The sequence below is a fragment of the Mytilus galloprovincialis genome, chromosome 13 (genome assembly GCF_965363235.1).
Source record: "Mytilus galloprovincialis chromosome 13, xbMytGall1.hap1.1, whole genome shotgun sequence".
Lineage (NCBI taxonomy): Eukaryota > Metazoa > Mollusca > Bivalvia > Mytilida > Mytilidae > Mytilus > Mytilus galloprovincialis.
This window is the reverse complement of record NC_134850.1, coordinates 70,314,083-70,335,587: the sequence shown is the minus strand read 5'-3', so window position 1 is coordinate 70,335,587 and position 21,505 is coordinate 70,314,083. Positions and strand designations below refer to the sequence as shown.

The 21,505-nt window shown below is 31.1% G+C and overlaps 1 protein-coding gene across 1 annotated transcript; it reads left to right on the top strand.

Annotated features, from left to right (window-relative positions):
- The first annotated feature begins 270 nt into the window (after positions 1-270).
- On the top strand, positions 271-21,451 carry LOC143057111 (receptor-transporting protein 3-like). Its single transcript, XM_076230350.1, has 4 exons — positions 271-934; positions 11,417-11,561; positions 16,754-16,924; positions 17,735-21,451. Exons 1-4 carry the CDS (start codon positions 741-743, stop codon positions 17,897-17,899), a joined length of 675 nt encoding a protein of 224 aa, XP_076086465.1. The 5' UTR covers positions 271-740; the 3' UTR covers positions 17,900-21,451.
- Positions 21,452-21,505: the final 54 nt, after the last annotated feature.

The following is a 21,505-nucleotide window of genomic DNA, read 5'->3' as shown; positions in this document are numbered from 1 at the left end:
TAAATTCACCTTACTTCACACTAACTTAAAAGTAAATGATAAATTTTAATAAACATCAAAGATTTATAAATAAGGCATCATATCTATGTTTAAATCAATTTATACTAAAAAGTAGAGCAAGTTGTTCAAATAGAGATAGATAAACGCCACTGTCATCGTATGTCTTGTCTTCTGTTGATTGGAAGAAAATTTGATTTGTTTTATTTTAAGTTTACCAATTACAGCGTAAACACCAACCCCTACTTGTAGAACCACCCTGATACGCAGGCTCGTACGCAGGTACGCTAACCGAGGGAATCACATGTACGATTGTTGAGGGATATTTTAAGTTTAATATATAGGATTTGAAGTTTTTCTGATATATGATACTTAGACTGAGAATAAATTAGTCGACTGGTATATATAAGTGACAAACAGTAAAGGATGTCATTTTACCTGTTACAGGTAGACAAGACAAGTACATTTTACTCAAATTAACAATGTGGACAGGTGTAATTGCACTTTTTCTTTGACTTTTAAACGTTTTTACCTGAAGGTGTTTTCCGGTGTACCTTAATCAGCTGTTATCCTAGAAATCATTGAACGATCTCAACAGATTCTAAATCTCAAGGTTGTTCGTTTTATTAGAGACAACTGAAAAAAGTACGACGGACAGAGTGGGACATCAGTGAACAGAAGAAACTTTTTATTTATTCCGGACATAATAATCTTTTACGCTGGATTCCCTAATAGGAGAAACGATGATTTACACACTGACTCAACCAATGAGCCCGAGCCCGGGGCTCCACAGTGCTGGAGTTAGTCCAGTTGTCAGTCCAGTAGTCAGTCCAAATGTTAGTCCCGTCACCACCGTCTCACCGATGTCTCTCACCCCCGGGATCATGCATTTGATAAATTACGGAGACAAGGATCTTGGATTGTTACTTTCTCAACGGTAAGTCTTTTTTTTATTGTATTTGTATGTTAATCTTTAATAGTGTTGGTCCTAAGTTGAAAACAAGATTATGGGTTGGATGAAATACCATGTACTACATCAAATGGACAGTGCCTTTTATAGCTAACTATGCGGTTTGGGCATTGCTCATTGTTGAAGGCCAAACAGTGATATATAGTTGTTAATTTCTGTGTCGTTTTGAAAACAAGAATATGGGTTGGATGAAATACTACATCAAAAGACCAGGGTCTTAAAGCTAACTATACTTTGACTTATAATTGTTTACTTTTATAAATTGTGACTTGGATGAAGAGTTGTCTCATTGCCACTCATACCACATTTTCTTATATCAATGTATTGGCCTTACTCATTGTCGAAGGCCTAGCGATGATTAAAAGTTGTTAATTGTTTGGTCATTTTGTATCTTATGAAGAATAATCGTATTGGCAATCATATAACATTTTCTTTCTTATATAGACAGTTAATTGCTTAACTCCAAGTCAGCTGATCTCCAATGGAGTGTTATTTCATCGGCAATCATACCCCATCTTCTTGTTTATATTTCCAAGTAGTCAATATATTGATGTTCTTAATTTTGAGAGTTGCCTGAATGCCTTCAATGCTATATGATACCTCTCAAAGTTTTATACAGATATGTACACGGATTGATATTGTCAAGTCATCATAATGCATCCTGTTTTGCATAATATATATCATATATAATAGTACTCGTAAATTGTCAACATTTTTTATGGTTCATTAGGCTTTTCTAAATTGAAATAGAGAGTAAAATGACTTTTCTGATTTACATGATATTTGTTAACTTATCTTTCAAGAGAAATAAAAGTAAATTACAGTAACACACATGTTACAGAAGAGCAGTAAGATTACTCTTCGGATTTACAAAATATTTGTTAACTTATCTTTCAAGAGAAATAAAAGTAAATTACACACATGTTAAAATATGTAGTTGGGTGAATTGAGTGAAATAAGTGTAATGATATTTAAAAGTAGTTATAGTGTTAACATTGTTCCTCGTCCTAAATCAGTACAATATTTAACATTGTCATTTTAATTCATCAAATATTAGCTTTCCTTTAAATGCACACACGGGTGGGTTTTCCTTTTATACTAAGACAACATGAGATGTATTTAGAAGTTTATAAAAAACATTTGTCAACAAGTAATATTGTAATATAACACGTTCATCAATCATAGAGGTCAGCAAATGTTTAAGTAACACCCGGAATCGGTTGTCGGGTATTAGGTTTATCCGATTGCTTATGATTACGACAATAGGAGAGATTTGTGGCATTAAATCTTCGCATATATGAACCTGAATTACATGTTCAAATTGTCACCAAATATTTGCAGTAATATAGCCCGGTATATGTGTGAATATACATTATCTTCTAAATGACAAGAATTGTTATAATTTGTAACAGTTAAACTGTATTAAATCGCCTAAAGCTTATTCAGACAACCGTACTTTACTCTACTGACTGACAAGAAGTTGAATAATGAAAATCGGACAACATTAAAGTCAATTTTCTTTCTATAAGTTCCTTACTCTACAGAAAAGAATAAGTTGAAAACAGTAAGACCTAAAAGATGTTGTAAATCCTACTTTGGACTTAGGTGGATAGTTTTCCCATTTGGAAATCATACCACATCTCTTAATTGATATAAGGTACACGCGAAGTTGAGATGCACAATATGCACTGGTATGAGCAAAATGATATGACATTAGATTTAAAAGATTAAAAAGATGAGATATTTTTTAGACATGACTTTAATACCCAATAGATCATAAATCTTTTAATTTGAAAGAATGTGGTATAACTCGATACAATTTTTGCTGTCCAAACCTTTTGTTTTTCGTATAACATATAATATATAACATGTATAAGTAGCACATGTAGTAAAGTCCACAAAGCGGACAAACCATCACCAGTTCATCGAATTCGAAACTGACAAATAAAAACTACCTGTGTATTACAATGCAATAAAATTGCATCAAGTTTACATACTTGTGCATACACGATATAGGTACGAGAGCTGTAAATGTATACCCCTGACCTTGAAATATGTCGAATGATTTGTAAATAATCATAGCTACTTTACCCATATAAGTCATCTAAAACTATTATCAACGTGTTTAGTTAACTATAGATTTCTCGAGTTTTATGGTTTTTCTTTGTATAATACGTATGCGACACATATTGGGAATTGACAATGTGATCCTCGTTAGGAGAAAGAAAGTCGGAAAGGATACAAATTGTTCACTGTCATCTTTTAGTCCTTTAAATCTCCTTGTGATGATAAGGTTATGTGAAAATTAGTTATCTTGAAAGTACAGAGGTACGAATATAGTGTTAAACTTCCGTGTCTATGCTATGCTTTAAATTGGACTCGTACACGCTATAAAGTCTGCGGCGCATATAACTGGGGCTGAGGAAAGACCGCACCTGCGCCAAGAAATCATAGGCTTAGTCGTTGCCTTTCTTACAGTATATTGCTTTGAGGCTTCATTTGTTATTATTGTCCAATTTTCATAACTGGAGACGTCTTAGAGCTTGAAAATATTTTCGTCCTCTAGGTGTCTTTCTTGTAGGTGGCTTGCTGTCTCATGGACATCGTTTAAAACACGGATGTTTCTATGTCTGTTATATATGTGACCTATCTAAGATCTTCATGTTATGTAAGTGAAGGAAAATCGTTGAAAATATGATTATACTCTTGTTACAAAGTCGTTTAATTACCATTTATCTACCCAAATCGTTTTCGTCATTTTTTTTTAAAATTTGATATATTCATTCAAACGATCCCAGTGTATCGACAGAGGCGGATTTAGGGGCCCGGGCCCCCCCTTTTTGGGAAAAAAATTGGTTGCTTATATAGGGAATCACTGAAGCATGACAGGAGCGGGCCCCCTCTTAGGTCAGTCAGTGGGCCCCCACGTCATGTATTTGCCCATAACGAATTAAATATGCCTGGTTATAATTGAGGTTGTATATTTTTTGTATGTTTGAAGGAAAGATCATGTTTAACCTCAAATCCATCCAAATTATAGCTATAATTACCCATCAAGCCAATCAGTATTTATAAAATTAGATATTTTTGTAGTGTGTGCTATTAATAACCAACCACCGATCAATCAAAAAATCAAATAATTAAGAAGTCTTTTCATCTTCTATTTTCCGATCAAAGATCCGTTTTTGACACAAATACAAATGACCGGGTCAAGAATCAAGGACTATCTAGATTTCCTGATGACGTTTTATTAGTAACTGTAATGTCACTATAGATCTCACCTTGCCACAGGGTGTAATTTTCCCAGATAAGATAGGTGGTGTTGCGATATATTAATTTGCATATTAAACATGTGTTTTACATGTGACAAATTTTAATGGTAATCAAAAATGAACAAAACGATAATGATATTTCTTTACACAATATATAATGAACTATCGTCATTACGAGAATAATAATTATTGTAACAGTACTAAATTTTGTTCATGAGAACAACATTATACAGCTCTATAGTGTATGTGTGTTTGGGTTGAAGGCTACGTTTACACGTTAGAAATTAGAATAAACTATATTTATTAATTAAACGCACATGTAATAATAACGTCATTCAAAAAAGCAATTGATTGTTTCATAGTTCATTTGTTATAGACATGCAGTAACACAGGCCAAGTTAATATAGGGAACCTTATTTTACATTTACAGCCAAATGTCGAGCCTTTTCATCTCGACTCATTTTTTACGGTTTTTTTCTTATACAATGCTATTACACCACTGTCCCCGGTACATGTTGTTGGAGGTTGAGTGCTCACAAACACGTTCACACCCGACAAATTCTGTGTATGCAAGGACCAAGTCAGGAGCCTACTATTTAGTGGTTGACAATGGCTGTTGTTTTCCGATTATTATAATGCACATAATCCAGAACGTTTGTGTTCACGTTTGGATTGTTTTTTTTTATTATTATTTTGTTATGTCGGAGCCCTTAAATAAGTTAACTATACGGTATGGGTTAAGTTAATTGTCGACGACCGTCTGATGACCTTTATTTGCTTACATCTTCGTCATTTGGTTTCTGGTAGCTAGTTGTCTCATTGGCAATTTATACCACACCATCTATTTATATGCAGAGTAAATTTACATGTATCGTGTTTTAAAATTCCTGATTTACTTCACAAGTAAATTGTTATGTGTTTCATGTATCTAATATCTTCAACTAATCTGAAATGAAACAAAATTTTATTGGAAAATTTGTACATTTTAACTACGAAATAACTGTTTATGCGTGAAAACGTGAGTTAACGGTCCATGAAAGAGATGAGCAAAGATTAATGGTAATTTTTCCTCTTCCTGATCTGAATAAGTAATCTAATATTAATTTTAAATTATTATAGATAAACATGACATTCTCACGATTTGGCTCCTATAGTTGTGTCTTTGTTTAAATATATATGTATATAAGTATAATTATCTTTCTATATTCACACTTACTCGTTAGATGATTTATAGTTTGTCTATTCTCATTTATTAGTATACGTTATATGCTACCAGTTTCGTATTCACCTTTTCGGTTGTTGAACTTTTGAAACTTTGTTTTTCGTACTGCTTTTAAAAAGGGGAGCTATTTTCAATAAGAGTCTTAAACGCATTGGGCCTGGCATAGAATGAATAGGAGTACAACAAATGCACTTCTTTTAAAAGAAATAACGAGACTTTAAAATGTTTTTTTTTCCGCACTCTTCATCTTGATTTATTAATATTTCAGTTAAAAATACATTAGAAAGGAAATATAACCTGTTTAACAAAACATTAAACATGTTCTCTGCTCATAATGTCAAAAATCAAGGTTAAAAGTTGTTCTTTAAAAAAAATGGCCAAAGTCACTAAGATGACATTGTTTGAGAAATGACCTTGTGCCACACATTTGTCGGTTCTATGGATAGACCCATTATACCCTGTCCAATTCTTATGAAATATCCCTTGATCTTTAAATTGTTGAAAACAAACACATTTTACCATTACAACACCCTGTGTAGTGAGAAGCTTTGGAATGAGTACATACACATATTTCCACTGTCAATTATGTATCATCTAACCCCGTAACTAGAAAGGTTTATCTAAAACCAGGAGATAACGGGTATCATTCGGGTCACAACCTTTCAATATACGCTCATTTAGTATGCCTACCTACACAGGCATTTACTATGTGAGGATAAATCTTGACAAAGTTTGGACAAACAATAAAAATACTCTTAATGCATGTTTAATCAACATGCGATCATCATGCATGTGCATGTAGTTTACCGTCGACAAACAGGTGTATAACACTTTATATGGCCATCTTCATATCTGCCCCAGTTTGATATAAATCGATTATAGTAAATGTTTCAACAAAAATTGAAAATCATAGATTTCACAATTGCATAATAAATGTCATTTAAACTTTGTTTGAATAGATAATGTTCACATGTGCATGTTTTAGGGGGAGGGGGTTGTTAACAAATTCGTAAAACCGGCCGAGGCTGAGGGCCGAGGACTTTACATATTCCAACTAACAAGCATACTTGTCTATCATCTTCAGAAAAAATTTCTAATTCACATAATAAAATTAATTATTTTTCCCTAATTAATTACATGTTAATGAATTATTCAAAAGAGATACTGTGAAATGTTACAAAGGTCATTCGTCTGTGTCAACCGTTCAAATCACTCATGCATATCTAACACAAGATAAATCATGTCTGATGTACTAAATGATATAACATTTGTCCTATATTTTTTTTCCTTGTTTTTACATCTGGATATTTTTTTTAGTACAAAGAAGTTCTATTAAAACACCCGAATAATTAATTCAATTTATATAAATAATGAATCATAAATTAAGTACCGTGGTTTTTGCGGTATTGTCCTTTTAGTGAAATGTCGTGACAATGATATCAAACCGCGCATTGTCCTAAATCAGGAACTTTTCAGGGAAGAAATCAGACAAAAAGGTTCATGATTGTTTCAATGTGCAGTCGGTTCAAATGCTATTCCGAATTTATTTGTGCTATTAAGGGGTTATCATCTCTCTTACAAAACTTTTAATATCGATTAAATATGAACTCATACTACGGAATAATCTTTTAAGATTTGATAAGTATTGTTGAAACTTCATGTTGACAACTTGATACATGTATATGCTCTAGGATAGGAGCCTGGAGAGAAATGGAGGATGCAGAGGCGGATGCAGCCATTTTTAAAAGAGGTGTTCCCAACATAGGAGAAAAGGGGTTCCAACTATATGTCCCCATTCAAATGCTTTGATCGTCCAAAAAAGGGGGGTTTCAATCCCCAGTACCCTCCACCTTGATCCGCCATTGCGGAAGCTTTTTTTCCTTGATACTGTTAGAAGTTCGCCCCCCCCCCTTTTCAGAGTACTCCCCCGCCAATGGTGTGGTTGTTTACGTATATGTCCATTATACAGTCTCGTCAGTATTTATATGCTTACAAAGCAGTACTTATATTAAATGATTAATAGAAAGATCGCCAAGTCATAATCCGTGTGACCACAGTTTCTTTAAATAGTAAGTATGACACTTTTATTCCAAAAATAGGACATTTCAGACAGATGAATTACATAAGTGTCAGTTTAATAAATCAGTGTATTTTTTTTAACATATGTATATGCATGTTATAATTGATTTAAAATTCATATAAGTCTTACTAAAAAAAAGAGAGATATGTGCGATAGCGATACATCTATTTTTTAAGACCCAAACCAATGTTACTTGTGTATCAATTTGCCTTAATATATACTAAGTGTGCGTATAATTGTAAAATTTCAAGGAGGTAGAAACAAAAAATGAAATTGTTTATGTATATTAAAACTCAATGCTTATATAAATCTACAATCCACGCTAATTCTTTTTAGAAAGAAGTCTCTTTAAAACGATGATCATATTTTTGGCTTGGTAAAAAACTTTGTAAATGTGAGAACGGATGGCATAGGATACATGCACATTTGGGGAAATCAAACTCAAAATGTTTTGAAAGGTTGCTTTTTTCTGTCATTACAAAGAAAAACTTTTTTCCCGATTACCACTGCAATTTCGCTTTTGGATATTAAAATAAGAAGACGAATACTTTTATAACTCAGCTTTATACTGATATCATGTAAGAAAAACGTCTTTCGGCATCATATACGAGCTCCCCATCCCCTTGATAAAACAATTAATGATGTCTTCTGATCTTCCACAGTTCTATTTTACAAGTCCTAAAATAAATTTTACAAGATAGAACTTCAGTGATACGTCATGGTTGACCTTCAGTGTGACCTTCAGTCAATATCATCCTATGAAATTAAAAGTGTCATCCGAATGCCTGAAGGTTTAGATTAATGCGGTTTTAAGTTGATAATAAACAAACATGGTTTTATTGAAATACTAACACCATATCAACATTGTTTGAAATTGATGGGGTCAAGTTTAAACGGTTCATTGTTGATAGTGGACACAACGGGTGGAAGGTCAAACTATTAATGATGACTCCATTAATAAGAACTTTTTTATATTTTTTATGAATAGTAAAGATAGCCGACTGTGTTCACAATGTATTTGGGTGGCGATTCAAATAATGTAGTAACTTAAATTTTTTACTATGCCTTTTCCTGATAGCAATGAAATTTTGAAAGTACATTCTTATTCCATTTTCAATACATTAAAGTAAGAGACGCTAAGATGTTGTATAAAAGTTTAGCTGTAATTATAAAAAACAATTCTCCAACACCGGAACCGTTACTATGACCCAATAACCAAAAGGACAAAAGGTTCATGACCATTTACACATTAGTGGGTCAACGTACTGCATATGATTAATGGATTAAGAAAATTAACGCTCATAAATCATATGAGGCCTTAGGAAAAGAAGATGAGAAATTATTAATACATTACGTGGTTCACTTTATAAATCAGTAACTTACTAAATCTAAGCAAATGAGGATTTTTCTATTCACTGCAGAATACGAAAATCATATACAATAAGTAAAAAAATAAGAAAAAGAGCCAAAGAGATGACAATCCATTATAGGTCAAAGGAAGAAAAAAAAGTAAAAAGTAAAAAACCCATCAGATGGATTTTAGTCCACTTGTTTCTCCTTACGTTTTTTTTTCTTTGAAATGTTTATGAAATCATCATCGAAAAAAAGTCTAATTGTGTATGGATTTATGGAGACATACATGTACTTTATAAGTGTAATTGTTATATTCCAATTTGAAAAATTCTAAACATAACAAAAAATGTATTACAACTTTTGTTACATGCATATTGTTATAAATAGAACTATCTGTTAACATGTGAATGTATATCTTGTAACAAAACGTAACAGTGAAAATTTCAAATTATTATTACACTTCAGAACCTATGTATACACTTCAAGAAGTATAATTTACACAAGACAAATACAGAAATTAAAATTCATATCAAGTGTATACAGTACTCATATATCATCGGGAATACAACCTTAGTTTTTATTTGTATTATCTTTTAGTCTACCTTGAACGTCCCTGTCATTAATTGAGAAGACTGGGGTCGTTGCATTGTCTAATTTTACATTCGTATGCTGGAAGATGAAAGGCTCTATTATTAAGTTTTAATTTAATTCAGTACTTGCATGAAATACGGCTATTGTTTTTACTAAAGTTTGCTGTTAATTATTAAATTTTAAAACTGTTGAGAAAGGAATTTATAGCTACATTTCATTGTCCATGATTATTTTTGGCTTTTTGTTTGGTCATTTATGGTTAACTTAGCTCTTCTTCTTCATCTTGTAAAGCCATGTGTTCATGTTCAATGAATCCATCAATTATCTTTTACGTGACGTGTTAAAGTGGAATGATGTACATTTTAACCAATCCAGATTATCGTTTTGTCCTTGACGGCTTTTTATGATGATATGTGTATATCAAGTTTATAGATGTGTATTTAATGACTGTTCGATATACTAAATTGATAGCTGGTCTCGGTGGCCGAGTGGTTTAAGTAGTCTATATGCAGCAATAAGATGCGGTATGATTGCTAATAAGACAACTCTCCACATGAGAACGATATAGAAGTTAAAAAATATAGTTTACCATACAGCTTTCAACAATGTGTAAAACAAACCTATCAACACTGAGGTTCTCAGATCGAACGTTCGACTGACTAGAGGTGCAAGTTTTCCTGCAGAAAGTCGATTGCTCTTTCTAGGAATCAAGCTACCTTCAACAATAAAAAACAGACCACTAACATACGTATGATATTACCATTAAATACTATATGTGTAGATAATCTATTACACAACAAGCCACCAAAGACCAAATGGCTACACTTGTTTGCTGTATGCTGGACCTGAGGCTGGACCATCTGCAGCGTCATTACATAAAGCATTTCAAAATATGGTCTAGTCTTTAATGTTATAACGCATCTTCTTTAACTATACCTGATTACGCAATCGGCTAAAGATTAAACTTCATATCATATTTTTTTAATAGGAAGTAGACTGCTTATACTAGAACGTGATTGATATAGGAAGTGAACATTGGTTAAATTATTGATATGAAGTAACCTCTAATTATGTTGTTTAAATCCCCTTCATACTCATTTAATGTTTTATGAATCACATTTCCTTAAGTACTATGAACAATTTTCTATGAATGAATGTGTACTTTATACAAACATTAATAATTATTATGGGATGTAATCAATAATGATATAACTTGTTCATTCATATTGAACGACAAAAGATAACACTGGTTCAAAAGTCAGGACGTGTGTAAAATACTAGCGACTAGATTAAAAGTATAACTTGATCTGATAACCAAACGTACCGCTGAGAGCTCTTCAGTGCGATGGTAAACCCTGATATGTTCCACTGATATCTGTCGATGGACATTTTACAATACTCACTGCAATCGATATGCATATTTTGTATTTTATGTAAACCACTTGGGTAACAAAAGTGCCTTCTCTACAGCATATAACTAAATCTCTCTGTTGGCTTTCCAAAAACATTTAGCCCACCTAATTAAGGGTATCGATATATTCACTATATATGCAATATATATGCATACGCCAAACTGTTGGAAGTGAATTCTACTATCCAATAATGTGTTCCTATACAGTACTAGCAGTGATCTTGGTTCGTACAAACATTCTTATAAAATCTATTTTTTAAGCTAATATGCGTCCAATATATGTGCATGAAAATACGTCCTGAAATACGTCCTGAAATGCATGGAATATTTGCCACTCGAACAACATTATATAAAAACACTTTAAAATTGTCATATATATATGTAAATTCCCCCTCTCCCCCCCAAAAAAAAGCCAATAAAGTTATTTATGAAAATCTGTTCACTACTATCAACAGTGCAATATACAGTAGAGGGATTGTTAAATGTATAAACCTATATTGTTTTGTTTCTATTTTTGCAGTATGGAATTGGTATGGCACGGTGAATTTGAACGATTATTTGCCCAGTATTTCCCCCATGGTTGGCAGTTAATACCAACATTTAACCCACCAACAGACGGCTGGAGAATATTCAAAGACAGTGCCAAAGTTAGATTCTCATGTCAGGTAAATAACTTGGCCATTAATAGTGATATGTGTGGTGTTCTATAAGGAGTTTTCATGGTCTTATATTTTCCTTTGATTAGATTTTTTGCGAAGGAAGAGAGGGGGTGTCTTTGTTAAAATAATCACAATCTGTTTTCTTCATTCTAATCTTTACAAATCATTGACTCTTGTAAAGACCTTATTGATAGAACTATACCCAATAACCAATCTTTTAAATTTATTTCCAAATACGTATAATTTGACCTTTTTGGACTTATTTTTAAACTACTTGCATAACAATTTATTCAAGAATACTTTCACGTGAACGATATTTTATATGATTTGTCTTCCAAATGTTTGGGTGAAGGTGAACTTATCTTATGAAGGTCATTTCCGTGTTTCAGGGGTCGTGGGGATGGCTAACGGAATCAAGCAGTTTATTAAATCATATACTGACTTTTGCGATCCAGTTACCATTGTTATATGTACTAAAACAGCCACTAAATAAATGTAGTTTCAAGTAGAGCTGTATTCAAAATGTATGCACCCTGTAGAGAACTTTACAATAAACTTATCTAGATATCATTTTACATAGATGAATAAAAGTATTACATAAAAACCTATGCATTTAACTTACTGTAAATTCAAGAAAACAAGAAGAATTGTTCATACAATCAGTCGATGAGGTGGAACAATGACAATGTGTCCTAGAGGTAGGACGATGTCTTAAAAACCACATGACATTGACATGATGTCCAAATGTCTATTATAGAAAACATTAACCAACGACCTTAAAGAGTTGATATAAAAACCTATTGTTTATGTCACTTTTGGTTGAACAAGACTAGTGTATATTGAGGGGGGATAGGAGGGGTTCTCAATCTGATCCCGAAATCTATATTCATATGACCAAATTGATAATTACGAAAACAAGTCAATATTAAAATGATAAAGCATTTATACATATATCTTTTGATGAACTCCATTAAATTTAGGTTAACTATAGTCGATGAAGCAATTTAAAAAATATTTAATAACACAAAAAAGAGATAAATACTTGAGATCGCTCCTGTCGCTTTCAAAATATTTGACTTTGAGCGTTCCTGGGGTTAGATTTTCTAAAGGATCCCTTCCAAGCTTCGTCTTGAATATACTGAATAATTTTAACAGATCAATTTTGAAATGAAATAAATAAGCTCTGATCAAATTTTATACTACCCTCGATCGTAAGGTCATTAGTATATTTTTTGCAGTCCAATTGCATTTAACATACTGTTTTATTATTCGATGGTACAAAATGTACCAATGTGATAAAACAAAAGTAGTATAACAAAGGTATAAAACAAAAAAAGACAAACTTCGATGCAGTACTGTATCATTCTGCAATTGATCTGTTTTATTTTAAGGACGCCATAGGTATGATTTGATTGTTGATGGCAAGTGTTGTTGGGCGATGACATCTTCTGTTAAATAACAAAATATCTAAGTAACCCCCATATAGAGAGTGAAAACATTGTCATTCAGGTTTGAACAGGTCCTTTAATCATGTATCATAGTCTAACTTCCAGGGATTTAAGCTTAAAATTCAAAATATAAATATAAGAAAAATGTATACTCTAAAGTTTATACTGACAGATAAAGACTAGTATCGCATTTTACATAAAGCAGAATAAGAATTATATTGTACATGAGTGTTGTGAATTCAATAATTATCTGTATTCGTTTACAGGGTAAATGGGGTCATAAACCCTTTCTGGATAGTCATTTAAATTGAAGAATGTGTCCCTCCAGTATAATAATTTTTGCTTTTCATACTCTGCAATGTGTTCTTGAAATAAAAAATGTAACTTGAACTTCATTTAGCAGAATATTCTGCCCAAACAAGTAGTTATTGTCTTCTGTACCTTCTAGTGAAGTGTGAGCTTTCGCTAAGCTGTGTAGGCCCGATGAAGAACAGCTTCTTTCGTCAAATGTGTGCAATGATTTTGCTTCAAAAACATTCCTCCTTTCACATTGCGTATTAAAACAAATAATCAGGTTTTTTTTCCTTTACATTCTTTCTCACCTCAAACGTTCTTATTATTGAACTGCGTTTGAGAAAAAGGAATTCAAACCATCGAATAGTGTTATTTTAAATAAACAATACAGACGTGAATTTAAAACTTGTCACTCGAAATACAAGTTTGATCATGGGATAACCCTGTCATAGCAAAGAGAATTTTGAAAACATGATGATCACATTTTGTCGCATAGACCTGTCAATTTTCATCCATCACTTCAAGAAATAAGCTCTTTTGAAACTTACTAAAGAGATATTATACATTAAACAAATGTCCATAGGTAAACTTTGTTTACTTAAATTATCAAAACAAGAGGATCTCTTTTCATTATGCTTAAAGTTTATATAAGAAGAGACTAAATAAATTCCTGAGTTTCTCTGAAAATGAAGTATTTTTTCAGCGTGCGAATTATTATGAAGCTTTAATAATTATAAAATGTTAATCTTGAAGGTGCTTTAATTGCTTCATAACTTTTCTATTCTCAATTTTATTCATAAAGTGATAAAATCTATTTTTTAAATTAATTTTGCGTCAGTAGTAGGTTTTGTTTGTTCAATAAACTATGTATGAAAATTGTTCTAACATTGTCATTGACAATTTCATAGTCTAAAAATTGTAGAATACAACTACATGTATTTTTTAGTAGCATATACGTATTACCAACCAATGCATACATGCATACTTAATATAGTTTTTTTTTTTTTTTTTTTTTTTTTTTACATTTTTACCATAATTAGATCTCTAGCTTTACTGTATTTCATGGGGATACTATTATTTTATAATTCAATTATGAAGGTTGTATAAATTCTATCACGTTCAGTGGTATAAACACTATATTTCATAATTCTGTATATATTATTCTTTTTTATACTTTCGACAAAAATCCAGGTAAACGTTTTTGCTTTATTCTGAAAGACTTTCCGAGAAAAGGGATACGTATCTGTTATAAAATTAAAGTTGATATGTTCCAAGTCAAGGGAGTAACTCTTGTGTACATATTGTTATGTCTTTCCGTTCCTTAGGATCCAACCTGTAAATATAAATTGTAAAGTTGTCCAGGAGACAGTGATCTTCCAAAAACAACAAGAAAAGAAATAGGACATCGTACGTCTGTCAACAATGTTTTCTGTTTAGAAGATTTTAAATTTGATAATACCTACATGTGTAATTCTCAAGTAATTCAAAAACCATCGTATAGTTCCTTTGTTCTGTCTGTCATAGCAGGTGCCCGTTATAAAATTACATATACTATAAGTACCAGAACGGTGCTGATTAATTAGTTAAGTATTAAACAATCTATCCTTTATGAGTTGTATGTGTATCACCTTAATCTTCAAGGATTTATATTTTCTTTTTAATATAGTCTTAATAAGCAAACAATCAATGTATATATTAGTCCGTTAATATTGTCAGTGGAGGGTAGGATCTGTCCAAATGTTTGCTCTTTATCAACAATTGTCAATATTTGCACATTTGAAAGGAAAATTTAGCAATAAGTCCTGCCAAAACAGGCATTGAGGAGAACATTGAATAAATTACAATCAATATTAGATCAGATATCGATCGTAAATCATGGAAGATTTCATCAAAAACTTATTTTAAAATTTTATCCGTACTATTTATAAAATCTATATCTTTGGATTCCTTCGTATATAGTTATGTCAAAAACCGTGTTAAAAGATTTTAAGGACATGGATATTTTTTGGCGTATTCTTTCTATCTCTCTGAAATAGTCGAAACCCATGTTAACTTAATAAAAAATCTTTCTGTGTGTTTTTATTTTCGAAAGTTACTTCTCGAAGTAACAGTCTTTTGGAAGACATTGCATCGAACCAAGACTTTCATATGATTTCATACCAGATATTCATTATTCTTAGATATATATATCAGTTTACAACTTGAAGGTCGAATGTGAATCAATGAAGAGATGTACTATGAATTTATGGTTAAAATCACTGTTTTATAATTTTTTAAAACTTTTAAACGAAAATGTTCCTTTTATACAGTAGGTAATCTGGATAACATTTGTATGACTGTCTTGACATTACAGATGAAGCCCCATTTTATTTTGTTGTTATTTCGTCATTAACTTATGAGTTTGAATGCCTTTTTAGTACCTTCTACCTCTCATTAACATATATAATGAATTAACTCTAAAATATATTATTTTCAAAAACAACTTAAGATTAATACGTTTTCAAAAGTTCACGAAAAAGCAATGTTTACAACACGTGTAATTTAAATGAACGATTATAAATACTACTACTGTTATGACATATGAATGACTATAATGAATTTTCCCTGTCTGCTCTAAAAATCAAACTATGTTTTAAACAATTTGACTAAATCTGTGATTAGTTATTTTCATGTTAAATCACCTATACAGAGGTATGTCTAGATACAAGAGGTGTTACCGACATGTAAATGCATATAGGTTAAGTTTGAAAATAAAATGAGAACAGCTAGGTCATAGTGTCTGGTTACAATAAAATGCATCGGTATAAGTAAACATAACGAAGCCTCTATGCTTTGAATTTGGACATCAAACTTTACCATGCTTACACATATAGTCGATTAGTTTTGTAATAATTTCAATTATTCCTCGATTTAAAAAAAAAAGTAAAATAACAAAAATACTGAACTCCGAGGAAAGTTGAAAACGAAAAGTCCTTAATAAAATGGCAAAATCAAATGATAAAACACATCAAACGAATGAACAACAACTGTCATATTCCTTACTTGGCATTCTCAAATGTCGGAAAATGATGGATAGAAGCCGTTTTTATAGCGTTAAACCTTTCACTTGTATAACAGTCGCATCAAATGCCAATACAATGCACCGATATAACTAAACATAACGGAGCCTCTATGTTTAGAATTGGGACATCAAACTTTATCATGCTTACACAGATAGTCGATCGTTTTTAAATGATTTAAATTATACCTCAAATTTTGTTAAAACTGCTATTATCTACTCCCATGCTTCAGATGTATAGTGTTTCTGAAATAACCTTTTCCAGGTACACAAAGACCCAAAAGTTTGTAAAACATTATGTAAACATGTACATGTGTACAATTATTGGGTAGCTTCATGTTTTGAATTATATCTGATTTCATAATTATAAATGTTTAACCCTGACCTTTATTTTGCAGGACTGCGGACATGGGTGGACATCAATGAAAGGACGAGTTATATTTTGGTTCAATCTAAACTACGGAGCAAATTCCGGACTGGTCATGTTTAAACTGTACGGACAGCAATGCCAAAGATGTAAGAATGGAAAATATGAACATGCAATGTGGTATCCAGAAGAAGTTGTGAAGGTACATATTTACCAGTATTTTGTTGCACTTGTTCAGTTGTATCGTTGTTTTTTCTTATAGTTGATGCGTTTCCCTCAGTTTTAGTTTGAAACCCGGATTTGTTTTCTCTCAATCGATTTATACTTTTGAACAGCGGTATACTACTGCCTTTATTTATCATTAGTTGGGCTACAATTGCATGCAAAGCTAAGCTAAATATAGCAATATAAGTTTATTTCTTTTATTGCACTCAATAAAACATTATGTAAAAGGTCAACTATTTAAAATATATTGTAAATCAGTTTGAATTAAACGTAGCGGTTCTCATCTATCATATCAGTAACAAAAAAGCCCATATAGGTCGTAAAATGACATAGGATAGGGCAACTGATTAAAACAAACCTTTTTATACTGGGACATCTATGCTCAGACTTATGCTTACTTGTTTAGACTACAATCGCATTCTTCATGAGCCTACTTTGGAATATCCCTCATAACTAGAAATGTTAACTGATATAAAACATTATTCCTTTGTACTGGTTGTTTATGAAGATCTAATGTGAAATGTAAGGTGCTAACAATATTTTCAAACCAAATTTACGTGATACATTTCATACCATCAATCTTTACAAGGGGCCAATGAGTACATGCGACTACTTTAAAAACAAATGTGAAAAAACAAATTTAGTAATCTATAGATGAAAATAAAACACTTTTTATCTTTTCCTGTATATGTAGTTTGACAAACGTAATCCATTTCTAGTTTGAAGAGTCTTGTAAACATTTACTTTATAGTCCATCATAACATTGATTTATTTCTACTCTACACAGGTACTAGGAAACGTATACAACAGGGTAGGACAAATATACTACGGATTTGTTCGTCCTCCTTTACGGATTGACAGACGCGCAGGAAAACCACGCAACCAGCACAACGCCGAACTATGTCAAGCCTGCAAAGATGGTCTCTGTAGAGAGGAATGGTCGTTTTCCTGACGACAGGGAATGATAGACTCTACATCAAAGTGACGTCTGCTCGAAAACAATCAAAGTTCGATAACCCTTGTCAGGACATTCGTGCTAAATGTGAGAGTGAAAGCTGGTGCAGATACGTGAAGATTATGTTTGTTTACATAATGTAATGTCTCTTTTTACGTCTTCCATTGTGTCATAAACTCAATTAATTTCCATAGTTTTTGTCTAGTATATTTGTGGTTGACGTGAATTAACATGTTTGTTATATAGTTGTACATGTATTTTGATAGTGACCTTTTGTTGTTTCAGTAGCACTGTGGTTTGTTATGTATAATGTTATAAATTTTATTAAATATTTTGCGTTCTTTAAATTTTATTTAGTATTTTTGTACAAAATTTAGATTAATTGTTATAGTTAGGTATGAAGTGCGCAAATTAAATTGTATTAAACAATCTTCCATTTGTATGACCGTTTTATAGCAGTCATTTGCATTAAGTTCATCTAATGTAATGTAAAGTATTTTTTATATATATTGTCCATGCTTTTAGAATTTAGTATTTTCATTCTTCATTTTTAGTTTTGTACGATAGACATGTTTCGACTATTTTAGATAAAATAAAACCCGATTGTTTTTGTACTTTTGAAGAAGACAAAAATATTTTAAGTTTAAAATTGCTTTTCGAAATGCTTCTTGATTTATATTTTTCAATATTAATACGAATTTCGTGAACTTCCAATCTTTATGAAATTATGAAACAACTATGGTTAACTCTTTTTAAAGAATAACACGGTATAATACCATAGATTATTCTAATGCAGTAATTGCACATTTATATTGGAAAATTTACTTCTGGTATGGATTCAATAAAATCCAGATCTTTGTAAGAAATTGCATAGCGGTTGGAACATTTATGGTTTCTATTTTTACTGGTCATATGATAAAAAATTCATACTGTTCAAAAATCACTTTTGAATTTAAAAAGTTTTCGTTGTGGCTACTCATATTTTGATATAAAACTGCTGGAAAATGTAATAACACAGGGTTGAAATGCCCTATCAAATAGGCTTTAGCATAATACCCTTTTTCCTTACAAAAGCACATGTTGCCGTATTAAATATTTGTTACGTAGTAACTGCTGTTGTCTGTGAATATGGTCAAATGTTTTGTTATATATTTCATGGTTGTGATATTATGAAGTGCTTCCAAATAATATATTTAAATATTCGTTTGATGTAAAAGTTATAAATCTAACTGATATATATTTAATATATTTAATATATTTTTATTTACACAAAGGTACTCGTTCTTATCGTTATGTTATAACATTGGACTACATACCCACAACGTATAAAGATACTCGGATAAAAGATAAGGCAGTTACACTTTAGCGATTGGTCATGTCAATATTAAAAGTTTACCTTATATGTGCATAGTTTGCATTATGCAGCTAGTAAAACATGCAGATATTTTTTTTCAGTGAACATGTAAAACATTGTATTTAAATACATTAAGGTTTACTGAGTATTTTGGTTTTAATTTTTTCTAAACATTTTAACGTTATATTATGATTAGCGTTCATGTAAATTGTATGAAACATTTAGCATCAGACAATTTCAACGGTGACATTGTTATAATATGTACACTGAAAAGTATTTATAATATTTCGCGAATTCATCAGCATACATAATCGCAATTGCTACAAGTGTTAATAAGCCACTATATCAGACAATACAATATAGGTATTTGTTGATCTCATTTAAATAACTTATATCGCAAGTACAATATAAACATAAAATATATCTTTATACTTCAAATTTTAATAACGACGTTGTTGTGAGGATCAAGCTGTTTGTGGTGCATATTAAAGTCCATAAAATGTAGGGAGGTTATTTTAGCTACGCTCAACATTTCATTCTCGATTTATATCATTCCATTATACTGATGAAGTATTATCATAGTTTCGTTTTAGCTGTTTAGTAATATCATTCTAGCATTGTCATATTGCCTCAACTTTGGTGACAGCAAAATGCAAAATGTATGTTTTTATGGTCATAGTTTGTTTTGAATTTTAGTCAATCATATTTTCCAACACCACATATAAAAATGGCATACACATTTATATTTTGCTATAATACAAGTATGCAAAATTGCAACACAATCATTTGAATAAACATTTAATTCTAAATTTCTAGAAAATAAAAAAAAAAGTAAAATTAAATAGAACACGTGTCTTTTATTCAGAATAAAATGACAAGTATTCTTTTCATACTGGTTTTCTCCCGAATCAAGATAACATCTGTCAGTTATGAGTATGAGAAATGAGTTATGAGTAATAAAAACCTTTTTTTTTCTACCCTTGTGACAAAATGGCAAAGAAACCAATCAGCGTTGTTTAACATTCAATAAGATATTGAACTTGTCAATGATATTTTTGAACTCATTTGACCTGTGATATATACAAATCGTGTTTTAATTTGTAAAGGCGTTGAACATTTTCATCCTCAACATTTTTTATGTAAGATAAATGTCTTCTAGCTAGCTTTTAACTTTTTGAAATGATTGAATTGACAGTTGATTTCATCATTGTGTAGAAGTTTATGAAGTTTATTATGATCTATTATGTATTTCATTTTTACCATTTTCTTTCAGTTGATCCGTGTTTAACAGCGTGATATCATGTTTTTAACAAATTGATTTTGGTGGTTTGTATTTTTGCTTTATGTAACTAACTTCGCTTTTGTAAATATTCATGTAAAAAAATTCCTGCAAAACATATATATTGATTCCTCCTGGTATGGCATAAAACATATGAACAACTTAAAACACTCCATATGGAGAATTCATGATTCAAGCTATTGTTTAAGTCTTGATTGGTATTTTTTTATACGAGTTCCGAAAACAATTTAAGATACCAACCTTTGATAAAGATTACCCATTTTTTAGTCATGTGTAAGTTATACAATTTCTTAATTGCATAATACTGGATAATTAGATATTGGAAGATTTGGTATGAGTGCCAATGAGACAACTCACCATCCAAGTAGCTATTTATAAAAAAAAACATTATTATAATGCTTAGTTTTTGATGATTTTGGAAGTAAACTTGTTAGCATACAACAAAACAGGAGGATCTATATTACAGCCAAGTACATTTGTCAATACCAAATTAATATTTTTTGTAGAAATCATGATTACTGTTCGAATGCTACAAAAGCCAACATTAGGTATTTTCGATGGCGAACAATTATTTGTTAAACAAATTGTTTCAGTTTATTTGTACGTACATTACCAGTTCTTGTAGTGGTTTGATTGTTACTTAAAAAAATGAAAAGTTGTATGCATTTATTTTTTACTGTATAATGATCAATAAATTTAAAACTGCTCAAAGTTTTGCATTTACGAATTTTAATGCTATTTTGTTGTAGATTAAATGGCAAATGTGATCTAAATATGAAAGTATTGCCTTTGAAATCGATATGTATTATCTATTTTTATCTTGTATTTCAAAATTAGATTATATATTTACTGAAATAGTTTTATTTCTTGTTTGAATTAAATTCTTTTAACTAAACCTTTGTTGTTATATTCAGGCACAGTAGTCTTCCAATGTCCAAGTCCCACAAAG